The sequence below is a fragment of the Uloborus diversus genome, chromosome 4 (assembly GCF_026930045.1).
Source record: "Uloborus diversus isolate 005 chromosome 4, Udiv.v.3.1, whole genome shotgun sequence".
NCBI lineage: Eukaryota > Metazoa > Arthropoda > Arachnida > Araneae > Uloboridae > Uloborus > Uloborus diversus.
In genome coordinates this window covers 134,238,609-134,266,060 of record NC_072734.1, presented here as the reverse complement: position 1 = coordinate 134,266,060, position 27,452 = coordinate 134,238,609, and the positions used below count along the sequence as shown (strand labels likewise).

The 27,452-nt window shown below is 34.7% G+C and overlaps 1 protein-coding gene across 1 annotated transcript in view; it reads right to left on the bottom strand.

The window, feature by feature from the left end:
• The window catches only part of LOC129220840 (TWiK family of potassium channels protein 18-like), a 50,057-nt gene extending 23,863 nt beyond the window's left edge, over nt 1-26,194 (bottom strand). The window contains exons 1-2 of the mRNA XM_054855271.1: nt 25,916-26,194; nt 19,840-19,963 (exon numbers count right to left, since the gene is read on the bottom strand). Coding sequence (XP_054711246.1) covers nt 19,840-19,963; nt 25,916-26,194 — 403 coding nt within the window. The remainder of the gene's footprint in view (nt 1-19,839; nt 19,964-25,915) is intronic.
• Nucleotides 26,195-27,452: the final 1,258 nt, after the last annotated feature.

Below are 27,452 nucleotides of genomic sequence, written 5' to 3'. Positions count from 1 at the left end.
CCCGAGAATTTAGTTAAAGCTAATAAAATTTAACCGTAACCATCTCATTGGTGATATGTTCCACCAATGATGTTTTTACAAACTGTTAACTACCAAATGCACCATTGAACAGGTGAAACTTATCACCAATAAGATCATAGGCGGCAAGTGCGCAAAAAAGTGGAGGGGGGGGGTGGAGGGCAAGTGGGGGCTCAAGCCCCCTTTTAGAAATTAGAACTTCCTTGCTTTTAGTACTTTTTTCTTTGCAAAAATATAAAAACATTTATTCTCCATCCATTAATGAATAAGTTATTAAAAATGCTAAAAATTTTAATGACTCTAATCTGCACTGAAATCGGTTTCCATGGGAAAAATATCCTGCTAAGGCATGGAGAAAATATTTGAGCCCCCCCTTAAAATTTTGCATTTAGGCGCAAATGGGGAGGGGGGGGTTAGGGGGCGCTACCCCAAAAGTTGATTTTATCCCTCGATTTTCGTAAAATTGAGTGTGTTTTCGCATTACTGATTAAGTGACCGATGAAAAATGTGGAATGTGACCTAGGAAATTGGGGCGAATGACCATCGCAGACTCCCCCCTTCCAATTAAAAGGTCCATTCTTATGAAATAGCATGAAAAAAGAGTTCATTTCTTTGGAACCATATTTTTTTTTTCCGTGAAATAAATCAATCTACCGTCAAAAAATCAATTTTTGATCGGTCGTTAATTTTTAACTCCGAAAAGTGAGGGGGCAAGGCCTCTTCACTTTTAAAAATGAGGGGACAATCGCCTCCTTGCCCCCCTGTGCGAGCCGCCTATAAATAAGATGCTTGTAGCTAAATTTTGCTAGATTTAACCAATTTCTTGGTGAATCATTGAGCTTCATTTTTAACACTGTACAATGTACCCAACTGAAAAAAGGTAAGAAATAGAAGAAAAAGACAAGATACAACTTACATTTTGCGAAATTCAAAAGATGGTATTTTCCTCACTAAAACACAACAGAGATAGCCGACTGCTTCAGCCCAGCACAAAGTGTTTTTGATGGATAGATAGTTGCCTTCCCCCGGACCACTTGTGTGAATCTGACGCAAAGGAAGCAAGGCCCGGCGACTCGGTGATCAGCGACTCGAAGCGGTTTTTTAGAAAGCGAAAGTGAAAACTCAAGAATCGCTTTGTTTCCCCTCTTGCTTGTTTCGTCGTTCGTTAATTGCTTTGTTATGGTTTGATGCAGTGTTTTTATCCCCGGAGGGTATTCTTTGGCAAAAGGGGTTGTTATGAAACGGCCGCCCTCAGTTAAAAATTCGGAGCGTCCTAAAATGGAACGAGATTTCAATTCTCGTGGATCTGTGATCAGGTACGTGGGCAATTCCACAGAAAAGGGGAAAAAGTGGCAGAACTTTAAAATAATCTTTTTCTCACAATTTTAGTATCAATGGAAAGGCAATTATCTGAAGTGTATGGAAATAACAAAAAATATGCAACAAAAGCAAAATTAATTAGAGTTCTGAGGCTTCAAATCAGATTGTTATGATCATGTTCTTACGAGTAACTTTTTTTATACGACTTAAGAATGGCTGTTTGATGCTTGCATTTTCGCATTTTTCAAATATTCTCTCTAAAATATGCTTCTCAGAACTCTCTAGAAGAGTTATATACAAAAAAATTGCACTTTAAGTGCAAAACTTAATTTTTAGGGATTTTTTCATATAAGACATTTTTGTAATTCTACGTCCGACACCAAATTGGCTGAAAGTTTATATTATGTAAAACTGAGTGGAGATTTTTACAAAATATTTTGTCTGCAAATAAAGATTTTATATGCAATTAAAAATAATCATTTAAATTAAATTTCAAAAAACTAGTTATGCCTAAATAAATGGTCAGAAAAATTTCTACGTCCGACACCAATATTTTCCTAACTGAAACTAGCTTTATAAGTATACAAAAATTCCTGGTTAAATTAAATAATTCACACATGCTATTCATGCCTAATTATGTATTTATATTTATATTTTACATAACATAAATTTAAAGAACATATACGCAATATTTTGACTGGGGAAAATATTTGAAGATAAGAAATGAGTCTCATTTGTTTATCAATAGCGATTAAAGTAGTTATGTATAAAATTATGAATATTTAAGAAGCATTAGGGTTCTCAGTTCAAAAATGAAACTCCTCCCTTCCCCAGTTTTCACTAAAAACTCTCAGGTATTTTTGGTGAACTCACAACAACCCCTGTTTGTGCCTAGAAATGCTCAGTTTTGTTTTCAACAATTTGTAACCAACATCCAAATTTCTTATTATTTGTTAATAAGTTAGATTTTTCTTCATTAAAATTCTACAAATCAATCTTCATTTCTTTTCACCCAAGAGATTGAGTTTTTTGTTGTTCACATAGAGATTGTAAAAGTAAAAATAATAAAAAGAAAACTTGACAATATGCGTCTAATCTCTCTTGTTCTCGTTATAGTATTTTCCTTATTTTATGAGTGCAATGGTATACAGATATTGATACATTAGGGGTGTCCATCTCCCCAAAAGCAATGAGATCCCCCCTGCCCCCACCCCCAAATCCCTCAAGAACACCCAGAAGAATAATATTTTGTCAGAAAAACAAAGAAATGTCTTGAAAAACATTCCTTGTAAACAAGTTCTATGACATAACTTGGGCCATGACCCCCCCCCCTCCATACATTCTTTTTGCATAAAATTTTTAGTTTCAAATTATTTCAATTTTCACAAAATTATTTGATTTTTCATAAAAAATGGAGCCCTGGGAAAAATTCTGCACAGACTCCTGTTATGCATATTTTCCCCTTTTTTATGCTTTAAAATACCATAATATATAATTCCATAAAAAAATTAAGAGTTAAACAGCTTTTTAAGATGTTTATTTCATGTCGGATGTTGTCTGCTTTGCACATTCTACGTCCGACACCAACTATTCTACGTCCGACACCAAGGGAAAAAAAAATTTTGTGCTATTTATCCGTGAATTAATTTGGTGAAAAAGGAAAAATTATTCATATTTCAGCTTTACTTTTCAACATTCAAGTAGTCAAAAAATCTGAAAACAGTTCATTGAGCTGAAACTTGGGTTTTTTCAACGTACGTCAATTTTCAGTTCCCCTTTCATCTACCTCCGACACCATGCGGTTTTTTATTTTTAATATTTATAGTTTGAATTTTTTTTCAGAAATTCTATAAGTTTTTATATTGTTCCTACATACATAGGTATTGAGAAAAAAAACTGGCTCAGTTCATCCATTTTAACTCTGAAAAATATGAACCTTTATTGGTAAATTTTGTGCAAATTCTACGTCCGACACCGTGGAATTGCCCACGTGTGGATGTAAAAGGTTTTGGAATTTTAAGTTTCATACATTTTGTGTTCGTCGTGGTATGTTGGTCTAATAGAAGCCACTAGCCAGAAAAAAAAATTTGGGGGGGGGGAGGGGGGGGGCTCAAAAAATACTTTTTCAGGTATTAATCCATTTTGATCAAATTATGTATGGTAAAAATAAATAATTTTGAGTTCCACGTAGTTGCCTTTAAAGTAACAGTAGCTCTATTTCTTCGCCTGCCACTTCATTTTGTATAAGGTTGACGAGTGAACAAAAAAAAAAAAAAAAAATCATTAAGTGTTCTATGTTCGCGAAGTATGAATCAGTAACTACTGTTCGTACAGTAGGGGGGGGGGGGGCACAGCAAACCTCTCCCTAAACGTTTGTTATTGACGTGGGAAAAACTACTTACTCATGCAGAAATGATGGTTGGACAGGGTTTTTTTTTTCCTTTCATTATAAAAACTTTCACAAAAAGAAAAAATGTCTCATATGTTAATTCTTGAAATTGGTCACTAATGTCACCCCAGCATAGTATTTTTAGAACTTCAACTTTGTTTTCCAAAGACGGGCCAAACTTCTCGACACATAATTTAAAAATATATTTTTAAAGCACCAATGTCAAAAAAAAAAAAAAAAAAAAAAACTGGAGACATCTTGTGAGTTTTGATTCTCCTTTTCTTCGTGGATCACCGTTATTTGTTTACGATTTTACAAGCAGCGTGTGTATAAAACATTGATTTTTGTAGTTTGCTGAGGGCCAACAATAGTATGGCGTACTCTAATAGACAAGTGATTGTGCATGGCCCCCCTAAATTTCGCTTACACTTATAGGCCATGACAATCGATGAAACTCATGGCAACAAAGAGGGCGCAACAGGAAATAACTGTTTTCCATTACGTTTCCATTGATTGGTGGATGCAAGGGTTCCGTTCAGCGTCTCTTGCGGTTAAAATGGGCGACGTCCAGTAAAAAAAAAACCAACCTTGAAAAATGTCATTGATTGGTGGATGCACAGGATTCCGTTCAATTTCAAGAGCAGATCATAGTTGCATCGGTTTAACACAGAAAAGTCATAAATTGTCAAGGCTTGAAAGCGCCAGCGCAGTCTAGTGGGGCCATGGATTGTGATACATAGAATAATAAATGCAGAAAATTAAAAAAAAAAAAAAAAAAAATCAGTTAATGCTTAATGCTAAACTGAAAATCAGGGCAAGGAAAAAAAACCTCACTTCATAATAAAGAAACAATATTTTCACAAACAATCATTCCGGGAGCTGCGTTGCGACACCCACCTTTTTAGATTTTTCTTGAGAAATCACAAATTGCTTATTGTTCTCACTTGACCGTTTTAAAGGCTGTTCACTTATCGGCCGTCCGTCACGTCCGCACCGATTTTTTTTCCACCCGAAACAAGTTTTCTTGGCTGATTGCCATGACAGCAAGCAATCTTGGACGGGACCGGTATCTATCAGAAGAATCTTGATACACTATATGAAAAAAGTATTGGGACACTTTCCAAAATTCACATTTTTAAGGATTTTTCAAGAAATAAGATACAAACTGCTTTGAAACTTTTGTCACATAAAAAGTATGCTCCAGCTGTCATTTTCAAATAAAAATAATATCACCCTTGCGTTGCGGGGGTCAGTAACAAATACAGGAAAGCAAAAGTGTTTTTTGGTCATCATTCATCGTAAATAGCTGAGAATAAACTGTAAACATCAGAAATTAGTTAGCCTACTATGTACTATCATGTTTCATAGTTTTGAGAAGGTATCACTGATATTCACGAAAATATAAGCATTTCTTTCAAAACTACAAATTTTATTTGAAGGTTTTTTGCTCATAACACGTTAAGTTTTTCATCAAAGCTTACGAAACTTTCAGAAAACTGGATAGCACACAAGAGAAAAATAATACTAAAGTTTGAAATTAAAAATTTTAAAATTTGATAAAATATGGACATTTAAAGCAATTAATTTTTCACGGTGCATACGTGAAAGATGGCAATTTAAAAAATTTTCATAATCTAAAATCCAACTAACTTCTTCAACTCATAAAACAATTCCAGTTCAATATCTTAAAAAATCAGAAAGTTATCAGCAATCTAATGAGCCGAATTTTAATAATTCTTGATAGGCGATGAACCTTGAGGGGTCGTTCGCAAGTTTGTAACATTTGCTTGCAATCGTCCAGTGTGATTTATGATAAAAACAGCTTATTTGCAAACGATCCCTCATGATTCGTAGCAGGGTTCGCCGATATATATCATGATATATATCACGATATATATCCGATATTTATTTCGAAAATATCATTATATTTTGATATTTTCGATATTTATTTTTTCAAATATTTTTTAGTATTTTCAATAAAAAATTATATTAATCATTTTGTAGTATTGTTCATTTGTTATTAAAAATAACAAAAAAGTTGTGTACTATAATTATATTACTTTGCTTTATTGATTATGCATTAATACATCATTAATATAACAAAGCAATATAATATTCCTTTTCTACTTGTAATTTTATTAATATTCATATAATTATGAGCAATGTAACAGTTTTAGTTCACACTAAAAGTGACTAGTTAAATATTGAACATTGGTCAGAAAATAAGAAAATTTCTTCTGACCGTGCACTGTACACTGACTAAAGCATATGTTTCATTTCTGAATCATTTTACTGCAAAAAAGTAGCTAACAGAAGAAAAATAAGTAAAACAGCTAATACTTAATTTACTCCATTAAAATTGAATAAAATGTAAAATATTAGATTTAAAAAATGATTTAAATATGAATTTCAAGTCTATATATTGTAATAATATTAGAAAATAAAGAGTGATTTGAGGATGTGCATTTAACATTTTAAAGGCTAGTTTGTTCTGATAGAAAATATCGGATATATATCAAAATATCCAATATATATTAAAATATCGGATATTTTCGACATTTTTGAAAATATCATGATATTTTCGAACTCTACCGTAGCCTATCAAAGAGTTATTCAAATGCGGCTCATTAGTTTGCTGATAACTTTCTTAATTTTTGAGATATTGAACCGGAATTTTTTCATAAGTTGAGAAATCTAGTTGGGTACTAGATAATGAAAATTATAAATTGCCATTCTTCGCTCATGCGCAGTAATAAATTAATTGCTTTATATGTTCATATTTTATCAAATTTTAAAAATTTTAATTTCAAATTTTAGTATTATGCTTCTCTTGTATGCTGCCAAGTTTTCTGAAAGTTTCGTAAGCTTTGATGAAAAACTTTGCGTGTTATGAGCCAAAAACCTTCAAAAAAAAAAAAAAAAAAAAATGTAGTTTTGAAAAAAATGCTTATATTTTAAAGAGTATTAGTCATACCTTCTCAAAAGTATGAAAAATGATTGTACATAGTAAGCTTACTAATTTCTGAAATTTACAGCTTATTCTCAGCTGTTTACGATGAATGATGACCGAAAACCACTTTTGTTTTCCTTAATTTGTTACTGACCCCCGACACCCAAGGATGATATAATTTTTAATGAAAATTGACAGCTGGAGCATACCTGTTATGTGATTCTCTGGTGAGTGAATTCAGGCACGTGATTGATGTACGGCAAGACAGGGTCGTCAAATTCTCTTCCGGAAAATTTTCGAAATTTAAGCCATGAACCAAAGTTAAAGACAACCTTTATTGATTTTGGCAAGAAAGGGGGGGGGGAGCAGAGAGACATTCCTATAAAAATTTTGAAGTTAGCTTTAAAACGCAGGTTTTAGAACATCTTCGGTAATGTTGGTGGGAGGAGAGGTTTGCGAGCCCTTATTCGGTAATTTTCGGCGGCGCTTTAACGGAAATTTTTTTTAAATTGAAGCCCTAAAAACGAAAATTTTGACAATCTTTGGAGATATTGGGGGGGGGGGGGGATCTTGAATTTTTCTGAGTTAAATTGTGAGAAATGAAATTTATCGCAGCTTTTTTTTAATCGCATGCAAGACTTTGAATTTTTTTTGGAGGGAGGGGGGAATTCTGACCCTCTGACCCCCCTCTGGCTATGGCCTTGTGCATACATATACACGCCTGCACACAATACACGCCTACACACACACACTTGTAATTGCGAAAACCACAATTTAAATTCAAAATGTCAAAAATTCAATTTTTTTTTCTTTTCCTTTTTTTTTTTTTTTTTTTTGTAGACAGACCATGTACAGCTTTCAAAGGCAATTCTGTTTTGAATGAATAGTCACACATTAGTGCGTAATCTGTCTCATCCACTATCTTGTCATAAACGCCTTCACTGTTCCCGCCGATGCGAAAACAGAATTTCCTGCAAAACTACTGGACCAATTGGGTTCGGTCAGTCAGCTGTTGCTATATCACAGGAAAGCAAGTTTTTCATCCGCTCAAAAGTCTTTCGAACCTTCAGTAATTTTGCCGTTTAGTTGCACTTCGTTAATTTGTCATCTTTTCGTATGCAAAGTACTTGTGAATTTCTTCCAAGGTTGCAATGCAAGTCTCAAGAGCTGCTTCTCTATCGCAGTTTTCTAATTTATTCAAGAGAATGTGATTTTAATAAGTCTCTGGGACTCTGAATGTATTCACATTCTGGTTATAGTAATATAGTTCATTTCGCCATGTGTGTGTGTGTGTATATGGATACATTAAAAAAATATAAATACTTATACATGGGTGACAGCAGAATCATATGCAGGGGTGCACACAAACTATTATTAATTTTTTTTTTAGTTCGTGTGCACCTCTGCGCACACCCTTTTTTTTTTAAACTTAAAATGCTTATAAGTTTTTTTTATCGTTAACTAATCTCGTCTCCGGTCTTTTTTTCCGCAGGTAGGAAATATTCTAATAATGTATTTCTTCTGCTCTTTTCAATGAAACCAAATTTCAGTTGATACGATAATTGTTTCCAGTAGAAACAACAATTTTTGGGTCAAAAAAATTGAAATTCGAATAAAAGCAGTATTATTCATCGATTTTTTTTCGAAACGATCTATAAACCTTCCCAATACTTACCGAGGCAAACTGAAAATTTCAACGAAATCGGTCCGGTAGTTTCCGAGCACACAAATTTGGAGTCTGTGTTTTATTAAAATAAAGATAAATAGTCGTTAATTTTTTTAGTATTAAAAATATAAAATTATTTTTTTCCAAAGCTATTCAGGTGAAAGTGCACACCATATATATATATACATACTTACAGTCAACTCTCGATAACCTGAGTTAGGGGAAGTTTCCAAAACAGTCTCAAGAGTTAGGACAGTTAGGGACCCGTTGAAAACTTCGAGATAAAAGAATATTCAAGTTATAAGCTTCGAGTTATCGAAATTCGACTATCTATCTATATCTATCTATATCTATCTATCTATCTATCTATCTATCTATCTATCTATCTATCTATCTATCTATCTATCTATCTATCTATATATATATATATATATATATATATATATATATATATATATATATATGTTTGTGTGTGTGTGTCTATACAAAATATACAAAATTTTACCATTAGTAAAAATATATTTACTTCAAGTGTGTCTTTTTAAATTCCTTTTACCTAATACATTTAAAAGAATACAAACAGTACATAAAAATCTCTATACTATCATGTGGTTATTTAAAACCATTTTTGTGTTTAAGAAAATAAAATGATAGTTTAAAAAACTAAAAAACACAAGCTTTTGTAGCAATATGAACTAAAAAGTTATTAAATAGTTTTGGGATGTTAAGTATGATAAAATAATTGACCAAACAACTTAAATGTAAAAAAAAAGTGGGGCGCTACTTATATTTACATTGTTACAAGGTACAAATAGAAGAAATTTAAGACAATTACTGATATAAAGCCTCCCTCTCCCCACGCTTTTTTTACATTAAAGTTAATTGTATGGTCAATTTTTTTTATCATCCTTAACATCCAAAAATTATTTTTTACTTTTTATTTTATATTACTAGAAAAGCGTATTTTTTTAGTTTTTAAACTATTATTTTATTTTATATATTTACTTTTTAGTTTAATTTGGCTTACGAAAAAATATTTATTTTAACATAATTTAAGATTTTTCTGTGTTTATGACCCCCCCCCCTCCTTCACCGCCCTCCCCCAAAAAGAAGACTAAAGGGCTCTTGCAACATTCGGAACGGAGATCACTCGAACTCCAAAAAGAAAAATGACAATCCTTAAGGTGCTCTAAAAGAGCTCTAAAAACGTTCAACTACTCTGATAAGTTGCCTATCTAATTCAGTTGATCCATACCAACGTGTGTAAAAACAGGGACCCCCCCCCCCCAAACTCAATGACGAAAAATTCCTCCCCCCCTTAAAAAAACTCTCGCTTTTAAATCTGGTTTAACATAACACTTTTAAGATTTTTTTTTATCCCCAGTCAAGTTTGCTAGGGGGGAGGGGGCGTTAACTAGTATCATATGAACTGAAATATTGTTAGATAGTTGACACGCCTCGTCTACCAAAACCTTAAAATATGGGGCCCTTGAGGAAAAAAGTTTTGAGACTCCTAAGTTTTGCTACACCTTTTGTTTCTTTTTCAAACGTATGAATAAACACAGAGAGAGTGGATTCAACTTTCTGGTTTTGGTTGGAGGCATATCTAGATGTAGGCAAATCAAACATTGTCGGAAGCAAATATTCAAAATTTTTGAAATTGTAGTTTTAAAAACAGTTTTAGATGATTGATAACGTTAGAGGGAAGAGAGGTTCGGTGGCCCCTCCCCGGAAATTTTTCGAAATTGAAACATAAAAAACGCAATTGTAGATGCTCTTCTGTTATGTATGGGAGAGAGGACGGGTTCGAAAAGGGGGGGGGTCTCTAATCCAAATTTTTTTCAAAATTGCAGTTTTAGACTATCTGTGATTATGTTTGATGTGGAAAAGAGATTCGGGGGCTCGCTTCCAGAAAATTGTCGAGATTGAAGTCTTAAAAAAGGGATTTCAGCTATCTATGGTTAGGGGACAGGCAGTTTTCTGAAATTGAAGCTCTTAAGTCACAATTGTAGCCGATCTTCGTGATGTTAGTTGATAGGAGTTTTTGAAAGTTCTCTTTCAAAAATCTTTCGAAATTGAAGCCCTTGAAAATCAAATTTAAGACGATCTTTAATGATGTTGGCGAAAGTGGGGAAAGTGAGGGGGGTGTTTCACTTAAATTTACGAATTTGTAGCTTTAGAAACGCAGTTCTGATAGATTTTTGGTAATGATAGTGGAAGGAAAAGCTCTATGGCGTTCCCCCGCAATTTTTCGAAAAGGGATTCAGGGGATATCCCCTGTCCATTTTTGAAAATTGTAGTTCTGGAAACACAGTTTTAGATGACTCTTAACGATAGGAGACGGGGGTGAGGGGCATCTTTTTAAACATTACGGATGAAGGCGCTCTCCTGGAAGATTACCGAAATTGAAGTCGCATACCCAAAAAAAAAAAAAAAAGGGTTACACACAGATATTTTTCGGAAATCCTCAGAATGCATTCAGCTATTCAGCAATCATTGAAATTCCGCACTCCAGAATTTTCACAAGTCTAATGCTTCATTCTGTATCTATGCATAGATGTAGAAGAAAGTAAAAATGATTTAAGAAATATAACTAAAATACCTCAAGGGGAGTCGGTACCCTAAATACACGTAATATTAAACAGCTAAACTCTATGTATCTTTTTCCAAAAAAGTTTTAATAAAAGGCATTTACAATTTCTAGTTTTTTCAAGATTATATCTAAGAATCTACAGAAGTGGAATTTTAAGGCAATTCTGTTCATTTCATAATTCATTCCACTTTAATCAATACTCACTTTTTAAATGAGGAGAAAAGAGACCGTCTTTTTTACCATAAAAAACGGAAAAAATTTAAGTCCTAAAGCAAAAATTTTATTTCTGTATAATTATAAACACATAAATAAATTGTGGCGAAATTTTCAACGTAATATGTGGAGTGGTTTTCTAGAAAAAGGAACATGACTTTTTTTTTTTTTTTAAGCTGATGTGAGGTTCACTGGTAACTATCTCCCCCCCCCCCCAGTCCATTTCTTCCTTGGAAAAACAGTAAGTAGGTGCAAGTGAACATCGATATGTTATTGAAAATATTAATGCCCAATTTCAATTTGAAATAAAATGTCTGCAATAAAGCATTTTTTTTCAGCAACTATCAAATTTAAAAATAAACAAATATAAGTCCTTTTTTTTCATACTCTTTTTTTTCTTTCTTTTACGAAACGAACTGATAGGTATTTGAAGGAAAATCCTTAACTATGATTCATTGACGCACTTTTCAAAAACAGTACTTTTTTTCCTTTTGACATTATTTTATTTTTAAATTCGAATCTCGGAAAATTCAAATCATTAACACTTAAAATTGTAAGAAAAAAAAATGGGAATTAGGGAGCTACTGGGCTATATAGTGATCAAAACTCCTACAAACAATAAATAAAGAAGAGAGGAAAACAAAAGAATTAAAATAATTTTTTATTTTAATCATTTTTGACCTCCCTCTCATCACTGTCGCATGCATTCTTCATACAGAACAGTGCTAAATCTTAATATATAAAAATCTTCTGTGCGGACGTTTGTCACTATAAGGCTTTTAAACGGCTGGACCGATTTTGATCAAATTTTTTGTGTGTAATTACGTTGTGGCCAGCATGGTTTCGAAGCGCGATGGATCGAATCGGAAATGTTTTTGTTAATTAATTATTTAATTTAAACATTGGATGGTTATATCTCCCAAATGATTAATATTTATTTTAACCTATTGTTGAGCGAGAACTGAAATAAATACTTTACCGGTTGCCAAAGGACAATAACAAAGCCAGCTCTGCTTCTTGTGATGAAATTTCCTACTGTGATATGTCAATTGAGACTAGATAAAACGTAGAGAGAGAGAGAGTGAAGTCTTCATTTCTTGAAAGCAACGATTTTAGGTCACGTGATATATTTTTAAGTAAAGTATGGAAGGTTCACGCAAAACGTGTCTTCTGTCGTCGTAGTTGAACTATGCGACCGGATCGGTACTTTAGGGTTTCCTAACCAAATAATCAGAAAGTACCGTACCAATGTCAAGAATACTTTAAGGATTATCAAGCTAATCCGTACATTATTAAAGGAAAAGATGATGGAATTTAAAGACGAAACAAATTTTTTTTTCGCCCAGATAAACTACAACAGGGTAGTTCTGTACACAAAAGATCAGTGCAGTGGAAGATCTTTATCTTTGGTGGAATGAACAAATTAAGCAATATATGAAGTTTAAAAAGTTTTCGTTTGGTTTCGATCGAGCCGCTAATCGGTCGGAATTAGCTTCGCTCACTGATCGGTTGGATTACAGTAACGTGGTGGCTTGGCGACTTTGGATATAAACAATAGAGTTGCGTGATCATTTGTCTATATTTTAAACATTTCCTTTTTACTTATTTTTTTTCAACAAAACGGTGCAAACACTTGAGAGATTATTGAAATATTTTAACTTTTCAATTTACAAAGTTTGAACAGAACAACGTCTGTCGGTTCCTCTAGTACTTCCAGAAAATTTAATATGAATTAAAAAGAAATTAATTGATGATCAAAATCAAATCCTGATTTGCAATGGACACTGACTCAATCCCGTCTCTGATGTTCCCTTTGTTTAAAAAAAGAGGGACACGGTTATATATTAAATTTTTGGAATGAGTAAGTCAAAAAATGTATCTATTTATGCATCTATTTCTTGTTAAATAAGTTTAAATATTTTTTCCTTCTGAAAAATCAAAAACTTCATGTTCCAAAAGGAAAAAAACTGGAAAAAAAAAAGAAAAAAAAATCACCCCCCCCCCAAAAAAAAAATTGATAGCGCAACTCCCCCCCCCCCCCCCCTGTAGAAATCGTATTTGTAATACTTTACAAGTTTGAAATACATTTTAATTAAAAAAAATTTGAAAAAAAATAGAACCGACTTCAAAATTGCTCTAAAAAGTGAAAAATAATTTTATTCTTTAAACACCATAGATAATACTTTTAAATATAATTTTTGAAGTTGGCACAAAAACGATAGAAAAAAATATTCACAACCATAACTCAGCTCAACTATAAATTTAAACAGGCCAAGTTTTTTCTCTACCTTATACATTATGCATTGATGACAGCATATTTTAGTAACGTAGTAACGATATAAATGTTTCGTTACTAACTTTGGATGTTTTCTGAACCAAATATGAACGAAGCATGGTTATACTGGATTTTACTTTTTGTTTTTGGGCCAACTTCAAAAATTATATTTAAAAGTATTATTGATGGTGTTTAAAGAATAAAATTATTTTTCACTTTTTAGAGCAATTTTGAAGTCGGTTCTTTTTTTTCTTTTTTTTCCAAAATTTTTTTATTTTATTCTTTTTAGTGTAAATATTTCAGAAATAGTAAGAGTTACCACCTCGAAACTTTACCTTATTTTTTTTCATAAAAATGCTCCATACTAAAAAAAAATTATAAACACGCCTTTAAACTTTAAGCGATTGCAACTAAAAATTTACCCTTGTTCCTCTCTGGAATTCATTCGTGTGTTAATTTAATTAACCATTTAAATACTACGTTTTCCCTAACGAATTTACATTTCACAGCATACAAGTTGCTTGTGATGCAACCCTGTATCTCCTCACTTAGCCCAGATCATCTGTTATTGGCATAGTTGATAACAATAAAAATACTAAACCATAGTTGAGGTATACTTAACCTGGTAGCGTTGTGAAGGCTAAGCAAATCTTAATCACAGCACTATCTCGCTTCCAGGTTAGGTTTACCCCCACCATCACCGTACTAGAGTCAATCACCAAAGCCATCACCGCACTGACTCTAGTGCGGTGATGATAAAGCAGTGATACTGAGGGAACTTGATGCTTGCTTCAGAGAAGCCTTCACTCAAAATTATCATTACAATTACTATTAATGTTACTGTTGTTATGGCACCAAACTTTTATAACAATGGGTTTTATATTTAATCATTTAATAGGGAAATTGCATGAAATTTACTGTTTTTTGCCCATAACTTTTTTTTCTATAGAACAAATATGGCCAAACAAAACAATGGGACCTAAGTTGAGCCATCCCCTATTCATTAAAAAAAGAATCATCAAAATTGGTTCACTAGGTGAGACGCTGTGAGTGGACAAAAAAAAAAAAAAAAAAAAAAAACATACATACGGTATGAACTGATAACCGCCTCCTTTTTGAAGTCGGTTAAAAATCACTGTTCAACAATGACCGTGATCAACAACGAATTTTCATTTGAAGGCTTACCTATATTTTGGCATGAAATTAGTTTAGTACAACAATTAAAAAATTCGCGTTGTAATTAGCTTGGAACATTCGAACAAATTTTATCTGATGCAGAAAAATTAGGAGCTTCTATCGATTTGTAATTCTAATTTTTGAGAGCATTTTTTGTCCTCACATTAGTGGATTTTTGCAAAAATTGATTAAAATTAGAATAAATTAATGATTAATAGTTAATTAATGAATTTGATTATAGAATATTGAATTGTCATCGGGTCTGAGGTTGCATGCCAAATTCCAATAGAATCCGATCCGAGGAAGTGGGCGAAATTTGAGTTGCAAGATTTCGTTACAAGATACATACATACATACATACAGGTGAAACTAATAAAAGCGTGTTAATAAAAACAAGCACCAGTCATAAATTTGTTCCCATTTATAAGCTTCATAAAATTAATTAAACTGGTTTCTGTTCATATCTGTTTCTCTCTCTGTGCGTTTTTTCTTTATAACTCACACTAATATTATACATAAACAAAAGTGCCATGCCACGTTAAAAATGTGTTTCTTTTCGTATTTTAAGGATTTTGTTCGATAAACCAAAACGGATCGCTTAGAATCAGAAGGATCGTCAGTTACCCCACGAATAAAAATATTGTATTATGAGAACGCCATCTTCGTAAATAGAAATGTGGGGAACGTTGAGTTTTCCGTAGCGCGCGGAAAAGGAGATATTTTTAAGTTCTTCTACCAGAGTTTGCCTTCGGACACTTTACGAGCTCATTGAGATGCGTAAACTGTTTGTTTTGCTGCCCCCTCACACTACCTAATGATCTGGATTGGGTCCAGTACAAATAGCAACGATTTTATGGAAATGGGATGTTCAAAAATATATGCAGGGTTGCCGCCAACGCGCTATAGAGCGTCAAATATCCCGAAAGCGAAAAAAGAAAAAGAAACGAGCTGATGTGTGCATCACATGACTTCCTTTTACTCCAATTTAATGTCATTTCCCTATTATTGGCAATTTTAATGTGATTCAATAGTTTACTCTCTAAATATTAAAAAAAAAGTGGACAAATAAAAACCAAATTTTTAAAAAAAATCGCCAAATATGTCGCCAAGTTGGCGACAAAACTTGGCGACTAATAGACTGGCGACATATCGCCAAGTGTCCGTTAAATTATAACACCACTTGAGTTTACATCGAAATTAACAATGATTTCCCCCAAAAAAGGGGCAAAAGACCCCTTTAGAAACACCCGAATGCAACCAAAAGGGGAGGTGCACAACTAGATCCCACTAGGAGTCTACGTACCAAATTTCAACTTTCTGGGACGTACCGTTCTTGAGTTATGCGACATACATACGCACATACGCACATACATACATACGTACTTACAGACGTCACGAGAAAACTCGTTGTGATTAACTCGGGAATCGTCAAAATGGATATTTCGCATGTCTATACGTTCTTTGGCACCTATCCACGTGTGGTCGAGTCGAAAAAAAAAAAAAAAAAAAAAAACTCAACGTTCATTCGGGGTGAGCAAAATGAAAAATTAAGGTCGATTTTTGAGTGAACATTTTTTTGCGAATACAACACTTCCTTTTTTTTGTAAAAGGAAGTAAAAAAGAAGGGAGAAAATGCAGGAAGTCGAAGTTATGCTTATGAAGTAATTATGTACGCATTATGAGATGCGACCTTACTGTATAGCTTTTAATTTGACTTTAAAAAATCATTAGTGTATTTACATCGAGTTTATATATATAGTGCCAATGCTTATGGGTAATTCCATTTTAATACGCGTGCCATTTATAACGCGTGCCATATTTTGGAGTTCAGCTACATTTTGGCGATATGAAAAAAAAAGTACTTGTGGTATATTTTCTTTATGTGTTTATTTAGACCTGTAAGATAAAAAAATGTGTTTATTTCGACACTTACGCATGATGTGACCTGTCCAATGAGACATCTGCCTTGATCGCACAAAATAAAATATTTTACCTCTTTGGCTAATTTCTTAAATTACAAGGTGGCGTATTCAAGCTCTAGAACAATGACGCACTTGCAAATTCCGTTCCAACTTTCCTCTCCATATCACTCCTTCATGTAAATGGACAATTCTGAAACTAGGCAGAGCTAAGGGTCAACTTTTCATGGTCAGACTTTAAGAGTTATACGTATAATTCCTTGGAATTGTCCTCATAATTTCTTTTCTCCAGATGGCACTCGGTCCCAAACAGTACCAAGTATCAAGATTCCACTTAAAAAGTTATGTGGGGAAAATATCCAGAAATGATTGTTAAGTTACTCAGTTCTTTACTAGTTAGCAATACAGCATACATGTTATATCACAATTTCATGGTTGCAGCATGAAACTCGCAAAAACTATTGAGTTCTCTATAAATAGCATACATATGCAAAGCGGTACTCTCGGCAGATAGAATGATCATAATTGTTCCTATTTTTGAATGGTGCGTAATTTATAATATGATTTTTAACATTCATAACTATAACGTATGAAGCATGGATTGTAAAACTAGCAAATGAAAAGTGACACATAATCCCGACTACTATCTAAAATAAAATAAAATCCTCGTACATATATATAATAGCCAATGATCGAGTAACGCTCCTGACATCATCAACAATGAAACTCGCACCACTGCATGATACTTTGATAATATGTTTTGGTAATGTTTAAAATGCAGGGAAAGGCTTTGTTTTGACAAGGCTGAACTGGATCCGGTAACTTAAATGCTTTACTGGTAGGACTGTCATTTCAGGTGCATGAAGAAATGAAAACGTGGTCGACAACGAATGCTATCTACTGGAGTTTAGGGTTAATCCACTGGAGTTTGGGTTAACATATGAGCTATCAAAATATCACTAAACAGGCAATTGCTTCATTCAAATGTAGAAGCAATTTTCACCCGTCATATCTTGACGGTCAATTTTCTAGTATTTAAGTAAACATCCGGTATGACAAGTACTGAAAAATGAGAAAATAAAGAGGGACCCTTGCAACCCAAAAGGTCTTTTTTACTCCTTCTTTCTCTCATTTTACTTCCTTTTACAAAAAAGGAAGCATTGTATTCGCGAAAAAAATTTCACTCAAAAATCGGCCTCAATTTCCATTTTTCTCACCCCCGAATGAATGTTGAGTTTATTTTTCAACCCGACCACATGTGGATATATGCCTAGGAACGTACAGGCACCCGAAATATCCATTTTGACTATCCCCGAGTTAATTACAACGAGTTTTTCCGTGACGTTTGTATGTACATATGTATGTGCGTATGTGTGTATGTATGTCGCTTAACTCAAGAACGGAATGCGATAGAAAGTTGAAATTTGGTACTTAGACTCTTAGTGGGGTGTAGTTGTGCACCTTCGTTTTTGGTTGCATTCGAATGCTCCAAAGGGGATCTTGTGCCCCTTTTTGAGGGGAAATCATTGTTAATTGCAATGTAAACTCAAGTGGTGTTATAATTTCGCGGACACTTGGCGATATATCGCCAGTTTTTTTGGTCGCCAAGTTTTGTCGCCAAATTGGCGATAAATTTGGAGATATTTTTAAAAAATTTTTTTAAAAATCTGCTTTTAATTTGACCACTGTTGGTGATATTTAGAGAATAAACTATTGAATCACATTAAAACTGCCAATAATGAGAAAATGACATTAAATTGGAGTAAAAGGAAGTCATGTGATGCACACATCAGCTCGTTTTACTATTCATCAAGCGAAAAATCAAAAAGAAAAAAAAAAAGGGAGAAAAACTTGACTTTCACAATAATAATTCAAATTATCTTTTATTGTTTCAAATGTTTTTCCAAACTTGCCCCAACCCAGGAAGAAATCGTTGTGCAATGTACATGCACTATATTTCTATTTGCATTCCTTTACTACTGTTCATAGTAGTTAATTCATAAATGCCATTTTCCACTTGCTACTCAGAAAATCATGTCTGAAACTCGGGCAACTCTACTCCTAGAGACCGTTTCACTTTTCCAAGCGTTTTATTCTTGTGCCACATTAATCATTTGTTTAGTAGCTCCTCTAAAAAAATAGTAACTGCTCTTCAGTTTTGTATGCTTTTCACAAGTCATTTGAGCAAACCATCCCTCTTGTGTTAGCAGCTGGGCCATTAATATGGTGTCTGGATGCTTAGAAAGATTGCTCCCGTTTCTTCATTTTTAGAACATTGCTCGAGCAGACGACGGAAAACGTAAACGACACAGAAATTCCATTATAAAAAAAATAGTTAAAAAAAGAAAATAAATAAATTTAAAAAATGGTGATAGCAGTTTATTATATTACACTTCTGTTTCTGAAAATTGCAACACCACGAATTACTTACGCGAGTGAGCTGAAAATTTCAGAAAATGCAAAGTAGGGCATGATATGCAAATGCAAAAGAATTGCAGACCGGTAGCGCATGCGTATGCTGAGCAGTGACCTCTGAACGGCGGATCGAACCGAATGTACATAATCACAAGCTTTAGCAGTTTTTGTAGCTGAGCTATCAATTCCTACTAGTTCATCTTAGTTGTCTTGTATTTCACCAATACAAATATTTAATCAGAGTTGCTTTTGATTCTGAAATCCCCATTATTATAGGGATACCCACTTACCCCTAACAGCAAAAATTTGCAGCGTAAGTGGGACCCCACCTCTTACACATTTATTAATAATATTTTATACAAAATCTCTTGTTGCTGTATGAACTTAAAGTTAAGCTGTAAGTGAAAAAATAATTATCATAAAAAAATAATAATAACTAACCTGGAAACACTTCTTTGAAAAATGATGCTTGAACTCGCAAGAATTTTTTTTCAGAATAAATTGTTTTTTGACTGAGTGCTATGACATAGAAAAAAAATTCCACGAAGCCCAAATATATGAAAAACCAATCACTGTGATGAAATTTAACATGATCAGCGTAAAAAATTTTGAAAACTTTATCCAGATTTCAGTTTTGGGGGTGATCCACTTACCTCAGTGACCCACTTGCCCCAACTAACCCTATTTAATTTTGAAAAGTAAAAAAAAAAGTCATATTTTTAAGCAATAATTTTTTTTTCCTTTGCTGATAATGAAATTCTGATGTCTCAATTACTTGAAAAAAAAATGTAACTTATAAAATATTTGTTTTTGATACATAAGAAAACAAATTTTGAACTTAGAGGACGCATATACCCTATGATACATAAAGGGTTAAAATAGTTTTAAAAATTCTACCCATTTACCGATGGTGGTGATGACAATGATGGAATACAAAAGAGCCCCAGAAAATGTCCATTGCAGAGGGCTTTCGTCTTTTCCGTCGTATCCTTCCTTTCGCACTGCCTTGACCAAAGTGGTTTCGAAATCCTAAGAAAAAATGACGTTCTGAAATTAAATAGTTAAAATTGTTGGTAGAAGACCGAATATTTCCTTTGAATAACCAGTAAAAGTTGATATTCTCCAACTTCGGTCTTTCACAATCACATACACACTGACGGACAATTGATATGGACGGATCACAAAGGGCTGTGTAACGCGTAAAAAAATAAGTGTGATTGGATGTCATACATAATCAAGAACATACATAAAGAAAACATAAATTAATTTTGTGTTTTGTTTGTAAAAAGGAGCTGGCTATGATAGTCTTTTGGCAATCATTAAGAATTTTTCTCTGTCATTTTTTGCAGAGCATTAACGCATCCATACCTTCCTTCACCAAAAACAAGAAAGATTTCTCTATTGTCTAGGAATGGCTAAAAATTTTCAATGTAAACGTTTTTGGTTGTGTATCACCTACTTCGGTATCCTCGTTGGTTTTGGCCTCCTTTATTACTCCTAAAAGCTCTTCTTCCAGTGACTTCAGAACTGTGTGAGTTTAATAACTTTATTTCTGGAAAGAGCTCTGGAACCAATCGCATAAAATGTCTCCAGAGGCCCCAGCTCGATTGATAGCACGCCAAAATGCAGTTGATTACGCGTAATCTGCAATCTTTAGGAGTTAGTATTTTGAAAGAGGGGAAAATGTTATCTGTTTGCATTACCACATCCGCGTGAAACCGAAACTCATCCGCGTAAAATAAAATAAAGGTGTCAAATCTTAAACCGCGTATAATCGAAGCCGCGTAAAATAAACCCGCGTAAAACGAGTGTCTACTACTACAATAACGTTAATTTATTGTGTTATGAAATCCCAACGCCTTTGAAAAGTGTTCAAAGGAAAAAACAATCATTTTGTGTTGAACACGTAAGAGGAAAAAAAAATGTAATTTCCGTTTCTAGGTATTCCGGGGTAAAATGTTAATACTGGATATGGCTACCATGTAGGGTGATGCAAGCTTCCACATGTCGTTTCATGCTTCACACAACATTATTCAGCAGCTATCGCAGTAATTCCATTCCTCTGTCTCTCACGGATGAGGGTGTTCTTAGCAGTGTGACTACCCCTAAGCTAAGGCTAAGCAGACGTGCAATATACTGCAGTCTCTGGGTGTGATAACTATGGGCAGATTTATGGGGGGGGGCGGGGGGGGGCAATGCCCCCTCGGTCTTGGAAGGAATTTATTAATAGTAACAATTAGAGACGTACCGAGTACTCGGTAATTACTCGGTACTCGGCATACTCGGCCAATTTGCCGAGTACTCGGTACTCGGCCAAATTCTGATCAGATACTCGGCCAATACCGAGTAGTTGCAAAAAATTGAATATTGTCCAAGACAGATACCAAAATTTTTATTTAAAAAAAAGCAAGCATTATATTCTGCAATAATTTACAATTAAAATTTATAAGTCAAATTTAAATTTTGAGAATAATGAAGTTTGTTATGCTTCAATGGTATAAATCTTTCTTTTAATGTCCCCAAAGTTTATTAAACTTGTTTATTAAAAATTATGCAAAAAAAGGCAAGTATAGAAAATATGGAATTTTTATATTAAAAATGGATATTTGATACAAACAAAAATTAGTTATAAAAAATATAAAAATACCTTTGCTTAAAAAATTAAAGAAAATAAAGCAATGTTAAAAGCACAGTGTAGGAACACTGCAGATACGTGTTTTGGAAGTTATAAGGAATTCCTTTTTCTATGCACAAAATGGGAGCTCGTGGATTTAAAGGCATCCGACAAAAGTTGGATTTTTTTGTTGAATGTCTTTACCTTCTCTAGCTCGCATGTTATGCACTGAAAAAGACATTCCTTGTAAGGGGGGGGGGGGGCGGAAACATGTGTCTGCAGTGTTCTTGCACATTTGTTTTATCTGCTTTAAAAAAATATTTATGTTTGGCGGACTAGAACTATAATTGATAGATATACAGTGAAACCCCTCCTAACGGACACCCCTCTTATGCGGACAATTTTTAATTCCCCAGTTCCAATGCAAATAACATTATTAAACCCCTGTCCTGCAGACACCTCTCTATTGCGGACAAAAAAAATTGTCCTGTTAGTGTCCGCATTAGAGGGATTTTACTGTAATTTGTTTTAATTCCAACTTGATTAATCATACCTTTTATTTATTTATTTTTAATTTTAAAAATCATTTTTTGGTAAAATTTTTGACAAACAAAATTGTTTATATAATGCGTAATTAAATTTCACCAGGAATTTAGTTTTAAAAACTATTATATGGACAAGGAGGTCTATACTACTATTCCAATAAGTTCAAAATTCATCACATGTGTGTCGGTGGTTCTTGTTAAAACATAATTGGTACTTGGTAACTCGGCCGAGTCGTGAAAGGCCGAGTACTCGGTAACTCGGTACTCGGCCGAGTAGTGAAAGGCCGAGTACTCGGTACTCGGCTACTCGGCCAAAGTGCTACTCGGTACGTCTCTAGTAACAATAAACCTTCCAAAATCTTAAAAGAAAAAAAATCATGATTTTTTTTTTTGAATAGTTCAGAAGCGAAAATGAAGAGAATAGCGACTGTCCTTTTCTGGGGGGGGGGGGGGAGAAATATGTACAATATATTACAAGTAGTAAAGCGGTCACTGGGATGCTGAAATGTGTTGAAAACAACTACTTTTAACTAAAAGCTATTAGGGCAAGTATATAAGTGAAAATATCGACTGAACGAGGTATGTATTCAGCTGCAATACTTAAAATAATCAAGAATTATTTCAACAAATTAGAAACTGAAACAAAGATTTTAAAAAAGCGGATTTTCCTATAAACTAAACAAGCTATATAGCTTAGAACACCCGCTTTGTTGAAGGCCTCCAACTCCAGAAAATTTCATGAGTTGTTCCGTATCAAAAATAAATGGGAAGGACTTGAAAAAATAAATTTCATTTTAAAGTGCTTGAAAACCTTGAAAATTTTGGAAAAGTACGGATACAAACCATAAATTTAAACATTTATAACAAATGGGAAGGGATAGATGGTAGAGGAATAAATGCTAAAATATGTTAAATTCAGTTCCTTGCCTCATCCTGCATCAAAAATGTAAAAATCATGGTTAACACGTTTTTATAACATAGTGCTTGAGATAAATTTTTGTGACTCACATGTTTCACATCTTGCTGTTTATTTAATCCCAAATGCAGTGCAGTATTTTGGAAATTCTTTTGTATTGCTTGCTTCTATCTTACTTTTACTGCATATTGTTAATCTGTTCAGTACGCGGAAAAAAAAACACCACCTCTATTCCTTTTCGTTTTCTGCACTGCTTGTAATTAAATAATTTTAATTGTTCTCAAGTCCTTGAAACGGATTAGATGAGTCTTTGAATTTCCTAAGCAAAGGGTGCTTCAATTTAATTTAATTAAGTGTATAAATGACGAATTGTCCAAATGGGCAGCACGGTACTCTCCTGTTATCTATTTTCTAAATCTGTACACCATTTTTTTAAAGGCATTTTTTACTATTGATCATTTTGTGTTTAATTCATTGTTGTACTTGTGGGTGGATTAAAGGCTTGACCAGAAACTAATTGAATTTAAACAGCCCGATGTAAGCAAATAACAAAACATAATCTTATCTTCTACCTCGCTTTTTCTTTTTGAGGGCTGCTACCACTGATTTGTATTGTGTATTATCGTAATTGGCAAAAGAGTATTTTGCTTTTTTTTTCAGAGATCTTTCTGGTTCGAATTGCAGAAGGCTTCAAAATGCAGAAATTTATATTTATTTTACCAAAATTCCTACGGGGGAGAAACCCCCGGACACCCTAAACTTGGGTACATTCTACTTTGTATATCTAATTAGGTATATTCCCTACTTAGAAGGGACACCATTTCCCATCATGAACCAAATGTATAAAACATAGTGGGGAAGGGGGGTGCACTTTGGCCTTTTTTTGCCGCCGACAGAAAAGTTGTCCGGGTCTACAAAACATACCAAAAAGCTGAAACAGCTTAGGGCCAGAAAAGTGTATATTATAAATCTAGTCTTGATTACAACTAATATTGCTGAAAAAAAAAAAATCCTGCCCCCCCCTCCCCTCAGGAACTCAGTTCTAAATCCGCCTATGGTGATAACCTGATGTCCGGTATATTGCATGTTGTTCTGCCTTAGGCTTAGAGGCGGTAACTTATAATACATATAACGGTGCTAAATACCTAAGCATTGTCTTCAATTTACGAGTCGAAACGCACCATGCTGTGTTCACTCATTGGTGATGTAAATTTACATTGCCTACCAGTTTGCTGGCGCTCTCAGTTAGTCGCTATTCATGACTGATTTTCAATATGAACGAAACTGCAGTCCCTGGATGTGATAACCGGGCTGTCTGGTATATTGCATGTTTGGGTGGTCCTTGTTTATTGAAGGGCATTGTCGACCAGCAAGATCCCCCCCCCCAAAGCATCCCAAACATTTTAGATGTGTATTCAGTAAATTACCGCCCATTAGCCAGGACTAAAGCAGAAATACATGAAATACACCGCCAGCTCAGTCATTTCCAGCCGAGGACAGGACTATACATTAGCTACCAGTTTGTTTGGCACTCTTTGCTTCCTTAAGAGGTTTTCCCTCTCCATATCAGTCACTTTCCTATGCCGGGCTGATGAGTGCTAATTAGCACGAAACTGCAGTCCTCGGCTGGAAATGACCAAGCTGGCGGTGTATTTCATGTATTTTAGATGTGGTTCAGATCTGGAGAACATACTGGCCACCCGATGGATTGAATATCGCCGTTTTCTAGACACTCTTGAGCAGCGACTGTTCGATGACATGTTGCATTGTCATCCATGAAAGCAAATATACCGCCCGCAGCACTACGGAAGATGTGAACATGAGGCAGCAGAAAACATTAATGTATCGCTGGCCAGCCATGGTCTCTTGTGGAAGCACATGAGCAAAGTACAGCTATTATCATAATCCCAGTACCCCACTTGTAGGATATTGGTCCTTTTCTTTTATGTTTCCCGGCCTGCATGCAGTACCACTCTCACGCCAGATCAGTTGTTGCCCGTAATCAAACGACAGACTGACCTTGTTTTCGTCAACACAAACCCATTCGACTTCCCTCCACAACTGCGACGCTGTTGATACCGTTGCAAACGGGTGAAACGCTGACTTGCAGCAACACCATACTAGAGTGCCTTACACCATACTAGAGACAGTTGTCTAGTGTGGTGTGTGGCAGTGGGATGTACAAAACAAGCCGACGGGCTTATAGTCCTGCTGCCTGCCAACGTCTGACTACAGTTTTTCTGGATAGTTGCTTTTCAGTAGCAGCAAGAAATTACTTTGCTGCCTCAGTAGCTGTGCTGATTCGGTTCCTTTTTGCTGCGTGCACTTTATTCTTCTGACGTCTACTGCGTTCAAGACCTTCCCCGCGATGTTTGCTACACATTCCCTTTTTTTGAAATGGCTTCCAAAACCTCGAAACAACACTGTGGCTGGACATCGAACACCCTGGCAACATCTAGTATTTTTCGCCCTTCTTCGACCTTGCCAATTATACGGCCACCCGTAAACTCATCTTAGTAATGTCGGGAAGACATGCCAAGAATTGCAAGTTCGTCAATTGATTTTTTCCCGTTAAACTCTGCCTTTGAACAACACCGGTCCTCACGCGCCAAATCCTTTATATCGCTCAGCGGTATCACGCGACGAACAACGTCTTGAATAAAAATTTGCATATCGTCGCCTCAGAGCAACACTTAGAAATCTAATCCCAGGAATGACGCTATGATATCTTACTGTTGCTCTGAGGCGACGATATGCACAACGCGTCTTACTGTATCTCGCCCTTATGCTAATTTCCATATCTCCATGCCTTTTGTTTTGTGGTTTGCTAATGCTGCAATTGCTATCCGTTCATAGCAATTTGTCCACCAGTGTATTATACATTCTTTGAAAGACTATATACTAACCTGCAAAGTCTCTATGGCCATGGAGGTCCAGTTTATCTCGGAGAGGACGCTGCTGCCAGCTGTTAGCATCCAAAGATCGGATACAAGAGTCTCTCTCTCCCTAAGCATCGTCCGCCTCTTCTCCAGCTCGTATCCAGCCTCCAGAGCTTCGAAAGTGAAGGCTCCAACGATGCTGTAACCAACCACGAGACCGCATAGTCCTACGTGTGAGAAGAGGAACGTGGTCACTCGGCGACAGTATCTTCTGCACTTGGAGCACCTGGAGTCCGGGGGCGCCATTTAATCCTGGGAACACATTTCTGTGGACTTTCTACTGGAATTGATGACTTTAATTTAAGCTGAACAGCTAAAAGTAAAATGGGGTATTCTATCAGAATCATTTTTATCTAGCTTTTCTTATAATTATTATTATTATTTTTTTTAATGGACGTCTTCACTATCAAAGTTGAACCTCATTCTGACTCCCGGTGTGCCAACTGAAGTTTTTTAATCATTGAAGAAGACTTCGAACGGCGGTTCGCGTCTCTGGATTTGGTGAATACGACCGTTAAATCTTCGACCTCCAAGGTTTTTTACTCCGAACATTTAACGAAATATTTCTACGAGTTCATAACTAAAAACGCGAGTTCAGGTCCGTTATTTCAAATTTTCCCGGGGAAGTTAGAGGGTCAAAGGATATTTACTCAATGCATATTATTTCGATATAAATAACCAAAAATACTCCCACTACATGCATGAAAATGTAATGATTTCTCAAAACCAGGAGGGTCAATTGCCCTCCTCCTGACTCCTAAATGGAGGACCTGTGTGAGTGGTAAAAAATTTTGTTCAAAACATTTCCTGTGGAAATGTATTAAAAACCAATACTGGTGCATAGTACTTAAGAGAAGATTATTGGGAATAGCAATACCACAAATGTTCTTTACAACCACGAATGTTCTTTAAATTATGTTTTGACATCATAGAAAAGGAAAAATATGCTCGAGCTTGATATAGAAGCTTTTGGTTCTGTGTTTTAAAGCTGATCAACTCTTATGATGAACAAATTGGCTATTCATCAGGGCCGACGAGAGGCCATGTCAGCTTAGTCGGAAACTAAGGGCTTGGTCTTTGGGAAGGTCCGGCACGGCATCAGAGTCGTACAATCGAACTCGCTTATAACGAGCCCGGATTTAACTAGAAATCAGATTTAACGAGAACCCGGATTTGACGAGGAATTCTGAAACATCTGGTTGGTACAATGTTAAGTTCGTAAAATTTCTATTGACTTCCAGCTCAGCTTATCCTTTGTTGGTAAATTTTCTTTAACATTGCAAAGACAACCAAAGTTAGTGATAAATCATAAATCCAGAAAACAAGCGATGACAGCACTTTTTCAATTTGTGGATGGAATAAGGAAACATTCAAATTATTATATTTGTATGTATATGAGTATTCCTCAAAAACAATGACATAAGAAAGAGACATTCAGACAATTCAAAGCAAAGTGTACAGTGATTAAAAAGAATAAATAAAGCAACTATGATGAACTTTTATG